Source organism: Tupaia chinensis, unplaced genomic scaffold (assembly GCF_000334495.1).
Source record: "Tupaia chinensis unplaced genomic scaffold, TupChi_1.0 Scaffold146140_1, whole genome shotgun sequence".
Classification (NCBI taxonomy): domain Eukaryota; kingdom Metazoa; phylum Chordata; class Mammalia; order Scandentia; family Tupaiidae; genus Tupaia; species Tupaia belangeri.
The window spans coordinates 4,336,769-4,343,806 of NW_006205995.1; the positions used below are offsets into that span (position 1 = coordinate 4,336,769).

The 7,038-nt window shown below is 40.6% G+C and overlaps 1 protein-coding gene across 1 annotated transcript; it reads left to right on the forward strand.

Moving 5' to 3' along the window:
- Positions 1-5,644: 5,644 nt before the first annotated feature.
- On the forward strand, positions 5,645-7,038 carry LOC102493827 (adenylyl cyclase-associated protein 1-like; the record flags this gene model as incomplete). The annotated part of the gene is given in 3 exon segments (XM_014584252.1): positions 5,645-5,852; positions 5,855-6,085; positions 6,088-7,038. Coding segments are annotated over 3 exon segments (1,344 nt in total), but the record flags the coding sequence as incomplete, so codon positions are not given.

Consider the following 7,038-nt stretch of genomic DNA (forward strand, 5'->3'; position numbering starts at 1 on the left):
CCATGTAGATTACAATATGAGATAATTTCTTGCTATGTCAAATACATATGTGAAACATATCATCTGCACCAGTGGAAAACATTTAAATGTTCATGTTAAAAATTGTTATCTTAGGGACTGACACATGGTGTAATGTTTACGTTGCTGGACTCCCCTGAAGTTGATCGCAGTTCGAGTCCTGGACCCAGTGGCTTAAAACTCACACCAGGTACGTGCCCAAAATCCCAAGAGGAGAATTGAGGAGAAGGGATTGCAGTGTGGTCATCCCCCTTGGGGGTGATTTTTTGCTTTCTGTCTCTCCAGTGAGTGCTCGCACCCTATAGCAGAAATCTTTCTCTAAAAAAAAAAAGTTATTTTAATCTTTTTGAGTTCATATCTTTTTCAAAGTTAAAAAAGGCTCTATTCTTAGTTGACATGCTTTTCCTTTCTCTAGCTAGATTGCCTATAGTTTTCCATGTTTTACTAAGGGAGCAAATAGCCTTATTAGTATGGGAATGAAAGAAATATCATTACATACCCTACAAACATCAAAGGAATAATAAAGGAACGCTACAAGTAATTCTGCATCCATAAATTGGATAATTTAGATGAGATAGACCAATTCCTCAAATAACACAAACTATTGGCCTTGCAGCTGTGGTACACACAGATAGTGGATGGTCCTCCTGTCTGATCCTGGAGCCAATGGGAAAGCCTGGGCTTCAGATCTCAGGTTAACCTGAACATGCCAGGTATGCTCATGATTCTGGCTGGCTAGAAGGCTGGGGAGAGGATTGTGATGTGTCAGGGCCTTGTCAAGAGTCTCACTCTCTCTTGTGAAGGAAAAAAAAAAAACTTAAAGAAAAGTACAAATTAGCACAATTCACCCAAAATAAAATTAATTATTTGAATAGCCTTTTAACTATTAAGAAAAGTTAAATTTACAATAAAAAACCTTCTCACTACCCCAAATTCTAGGCTTAGATGCTTTCACTGAACTCTGTCAATCATTTAAAGAACTAACATCAATGCTATGCAATAACTTCCAGAACATTAGAAAAGAAAGAAAACATTTCCAATTCAATTTTTGTTTGTTTGTTTGTTTGTTTAAGACAGCTTCTCACTATATCAGGACCCTCCTGCCTTAGACTTCTAGCTAAGACTATAGGTGCGTACCACCACATCTAGCTCTTTCTCAGACAAGATTTTGTTCTACTGGTCAACCACAAACTCTCAGTCTTCCGGTTTTAGTCTCCTCAGATTGCTGGGATTATAGACACTTGTCACCACACCTGACCTTTAGATTGAACTGGGAGTCGAACCTGGGTCTCCCATGTGGTTTTAGCTAACAGAGCGCAGCATCTTAGCAGTGAATAGCATGGTTGAGCCTTCAGTTTATTTTTTGGTGCTAACATCATTACTCTGATATCAAAACTAAAGACAGGGAAAGCAGATGGCACAGTGGTTATGTTGCTGGACTCCCACATGGCTGACCGTGGTTCGAGTTCCGGACCTGATGGCTTAAAACTCATGTTGGGTGCATGTGCATGACTGCTGAAGGTCCCAGGAGGAGAATGGAGGAGAAGGGATTGCGGCATGGCCATGTCCTCTGGGGGATGATTTTTCACTTTCCCTCTCACTGTCTCTGTCTGTCTCTGGCAAGCTAATGTGCCCTAAGGCAAAAAAAAAAAAAACAACCTCTACTAAAAAACAACAAACAGGGACCAGCAGTTAGTGTAATGGCTATGTCACTGAATTCCCATCTAGTCAACCGCAGTTTGAGTCCCGGACCCAGTGACTTAAACTCACGCCGGGCGCATGTGTGTGTGTGTGCCCAAGATCAAGAGAGGAGAATGGAGGAGAAGGGATTGCAGCATGGCCATCCCCCTGGGGGGTGATTTCTTGCTTTCTGTCTCTCTGTCTCTCTGGCAAGCACATGCACCCTGTAGCAAAAACCTCTCAAAAAAAAAAAAAAAAAAAAAACCAGAAAACAAACAAACAGACAAAGACAGATGAAAAAAGACAACAACGAATCAATTTTGAATATAGATACAAAAATCCTTAACAAAATGTTACCGGGTAGTATTCACCATTGCATAAAAATAATCATACACTAAGACTAAGAAGTTTGTTCTAGGAATGCAAAGATGGTTCGGTGTTTGAAAACCTAATTATTGTGACCCATCATATTAACCAAAGGAAGTAAAATCACATGATCACATCAACTGATGCATTAAAAGCATTTGAAAATTCAATATGTATGATTAAAAAGAAAATAATCCTCTCCAAAAAAGTAGGGATATATAAAGAGCATCTATAAAAAAAACCTACAGCTGACATTATACACCACAGTGATGGCCTGAATTCTTTCTCCCTAAAATTAGAAACAAGGCAAGGGTGTCTGTTATCCTTAATCTTGGTGAACACATTACCGAAAGTTGTAACCAGTGCAGTAAGACGAGGAAAGGAAATGAAAGACATATAGATCAGAAAGGAAGAAATAAAACTCTCCCTACTTGCAGATGACATGATTGTCCATGTATAAAATCTCAAAGAATCTATAAATAAAAATACTCAAAAAATTCAACAAACTAAGTGAGTTTAGTAAAGTTTAGAGGATACAAAATAAACAGATTGTTGTATTTCTTTCTTTCTCTGTTTTTTCTTTTGCTATAGGGCACATGCACTTGTCAGGGAGACAGACAAGAGAACGAGAAGGAAAGTGAGAACTACCCCCTCAGAGGGTTGGCTGTATTGCAATCTTCTCTCCTCTACTCTCATCTCAGGATTTTGGGCATCATGCACGTGTGTCCAGCATGATTTTCAAGCTGTGTGTTCGGGACTCAATCTGTGTAGTCGACTATGTAGGATCCAACACCTTAACCTCTGCTGTCTGCTGGCTCTTGGATTGATTTGTATTTCTATATACTAGCACTGAACACATAGACACCAAAATTTGAAATGCAATATCATTTATATTTGCTAAAAAAGGGAAAAAAATACATGAAAGTCAGCAAAATATCTACTGAAGCTATCCAAAAAAAAAAAATAAATATGCTGATGAAAAAAATCAGAGAACATCTAAATAAATGAAAAAAATGTACCATGCTCCTGATATAGAAGATTCAACATAGTAAAGATGTCAGTTCTCCCAAAATTAATATACAGAGTTAAAGTAAATCATAGCACAATTTCAGCACGACTTTTTTGTAGACAAAAACAGGATTATTTATTTATATTAAGGTTTTTTTTTTTTTTTCACTAGAGTGCATGTGCTTACTGAAGAGAGACAGAGAGAGACAGCAAAAGGGTAAGTGAGAAATTACCCCCCATGGGGTATGGCTGGACCATAATCCCTTCTCCTGCATTTCCTCCTGGGATTCTGGGCATGCACACACACACATGCTCAGCATGATTTTCAAGCTGCCAAGTCCAGGACTTGAACCTTGGTCTGCTTTTTGGGAGTCCAGTGCCTTAACCACTACATCAAGATTATTCTAAAATTTATGTGGAAAAGCAAAGGAACTGGACTAGCTGAAACAATTATGAAAAAGAATGAAGTAAGAGAAATCAGTTTGTCTGATTTATAGATCTATTATGTAGTTTCAGTATTGGTGGAGGAACATATAGATCAGTGGAACAGAATAGAGAACTGAGAAACAGAACCACCCAAATATGTCCAACTGGCTGTTGATAAAGATTAAAGATGCAGAAGCAACGCAATGGACAGAGGGCAGTTGGCAGAGAACAAAACATCCGTAAGCAAAGCAATACACCTCACACCTCACACAAATACTAACTCAAATGAATTGTAGACCTAAATGTAAGATGTATACATACTATAAAATGTTTTTAAAAATTGCAGGAGATAGAGCTAGACAAACAGTTTTTAGAATGGACATGATCTACGAAAGGAAAAACTGGTACATTGAACTTCTTCAAAATTACAAAGTTTGCTTTGTGAGGGACTCTGTTAAGAAGAAGGATGGGGCCAGAGAGTGGTGCAGTAGCAAAATACAATGCTCTGTGAATCAATCCCACATGAGAAAGTTCCCAGTTCAAGTCCAGAGTCTTTCCTGAGTAGTCCAGGAACATGATCTGGGGCTGGCTGGACACTGGGGGTAGACTGCCATCTTGTTGGAGTACCTCTCTCTCTCTTCCTCTTACTCATGAAATATATAAACAAGCTTTTAAAAAGGGGTCAAAATGGTAAGCTTAAAAAAAAGATGAGGGACAAGGTAGAGGCTAGAAGAAAATACTGGCAAACCACGTATCTGACACGCAGTATCTTGAATACAAACAATGCTCAAAACTCAACAGTAAAAAAAGAAAATACATTCAACATTATTGGCCAGTTGAGAAATGCAAATTAAAACCACAGTGAGATATCATTCCGTACCTATCATTACATACCAGAATGGACACAATGAAAATTAAAACACCAAATGCTGGATAGGAGAGATGAAAGTAGAACACACGTGCTTTCATGTGGGAATGTAAACTAGTTCAAACACTCTAGAAGACGGGCAGTTTATTAAAAAGTTAAGCATGCAATTAACATTCAACCTAGAAATCGTGCTCTTGAGAATTGATTACAGAGAAATGAAAACTTATGTTCTCACAAAACTTGTAAAGGAATGTTCCTCGTAACCAAAAATGGGGAAACTCAGACATCCTTCCACAGGATGTTAATGGTGAAAGTGTGCTATATCCATACCATAGAATATTTCTGTAACAAAAATACCATTAACTGGATGGCTTATAAACAACAGAAATGTTTTTCTCATAGTTCTGGAGACTGAAATGTTCAAGATCAAGTCATCAGCAGATTGGTGTCTGTTGAGAGTCTATTGAAGGCATCTTTTTGCTGTGTTCTCAATTGGTGGAAGGGCCAAGGCAGCTCTCTGGGCCTCTTGCATAAAGATGCTAATCTAATCACCTTGCAAATGTCCCACCTCCTAATATCACATTAGTGAATATGTTTCAGCATATGAATTATGGGGGGACAGAAACATTCAGATCAGATTCCAATCTGATCTCCATTTCTATCATTTTATCATTATGAACATGCTTAATAAATGTAGTGAGTCTGCTGGCATTTTGTTATAGCAGCTCCAGTGGACTAAGATGGGTTTAGAGAGATGGAGGGGGGAGAGGAGGAGAAGCGGGCACAATTATATAAGGGCGACATGAGGGATTACTCCGGAGATGGAATTATTTCGTATCGTGCCTGTATCAGTGTAAGTTTTGTCAAGAGTCATTTAACATGTGTTTAAAATATATATGAATTTTGTAATCTTGTTTTGATACTTTCTTTTTTAATTTACTGAGTGTTTCAAAAAAAATGCAGAATGGTTTGTATATCTCTTGACATTTGGGAACATCTCTAGTCTATGTCAAAATCTAATTCTTGCAACTTTGAACTTTCATCACATGGTCAACATCACTTCTGATAGCTTTTACTGGTTTTTGGATGCAAAATCTTTTGTGGTTGAAAATCCTAAACACTGAATTGAGGCAATTTGCTCGCGTGCTCTTTTGACAGAGGCCTTGAAGAGGCAAAAGATTTCTTGACAACCCCCCTTTTTTATTTGGTGAGGGGAAAGAAGAATTGTGACAATAAGAAGCAGGAGAGTAACAATAGAAATTGTTTATTTACGGTTCTTGCCGGAAGTGGAAAGCGGCTCATTACAGTCCCGAGCTGGCACATTATGGCTGACATGCAAAATCTGGTAGAAAGATTGGAGAGGGCAGTGGACCGCCTGGAGGCAGTATCCCATACCTCTGACATGCACCGATGGTATGGAGACAGCTCTTCGAAAGCAGGAGCAGCGCCGTATGTGCAAGCTTTTGACTCGCTGCTTGCTGTGGTCCTGTGACAGAGTACTTGAAGATCAGTAAAGAAATTGGGGGAGACGTGCAGAAACACGCGGAGATGGTCCACACGGGTCTGAAGTTGGAGCGAGCTCTCTTGGTTACAGCCTCTCAGTGCCAGCAGCCAGCAGGCAATAAGATTTCCGCTTTGTTGGCTCCTATCTCAGAGCAGATCCAAGAAGTGATAACCTTCGGGGAAAAGAACAGAGGCAGCAAGTTGTTCAATCCCCTGTGTCAGCTGTTAGTGAAAGCATCCAGGCCCTGGGTGGGGTGGCTATGGATCCCAAGCCTGGCCCCTATGTGAAAGAAATGAATGATGCAGCCATGTTTTACACGAACCGAGTCCTCAAAGAGTACAAAGATGTAGATAAGAAGCATGTGGACTGGGTCAAAGCTTACTTGAGTATATGGACAGAGCTTCAGGCTTACATTAAGGAGTTCCATACTACCGGGCTCGCCTGGAGCAAAACGGGGCCTGTGGCCAAAGAACTGAGCGGATTGCCATCTGGACCTTCTGCTGGATCTGGTCCTCCTCCCCCTCCACCAGGCCCACCGCCCCCGCTGGTCCCCACCAGATCGGGCTGGGCTCCGATTGTTTCCCACTCAGCACTGTTTGCCCAGATCAATCAGGGCGAGAGCATCACACATGCCCTGAAACATGTATCCGATGACATGACAACTCACCAGAACCCTGCTCTGAAGGCTCAGAGCGGTCCCGTACACAGTGGCCCCAAACCATTCTCCGCACCTAAGCCCCAAACCAGCCCGTCCTCCAAACCAGCCACCAAGAAGGAACCAGCCAGCCTTGAACTGGAGAGCAAGAAGTGGAGAGTGGAAAATCAGGAGAACGCTTCCAACCTGGTGATTGATGACACAGAGCTGAAACAAGTGGCTTACATAGACAAATGTGTCAATACGACCCTGCAAATCAAGGGCAAAATTAACTCTATTACAGTAGATAACTGTAAGAAGCTTGGTCTGGTATTCGATGATGTTGTGGGCATTGTGGAGATAATCAGTAGTAAGGATGTCAAAGTTCAGGTAATGGGTAAAGTGCCAACTATTTCCATCAACAAAACAGATGGCTGCTACGCTTATCTGAGCAAGAACTCTCTGGACTGTGAGATAGTCAGTGCCAAATCTTCTGAGATGAACATCCTCATTCCCACAGAAGGCGGCGACTTT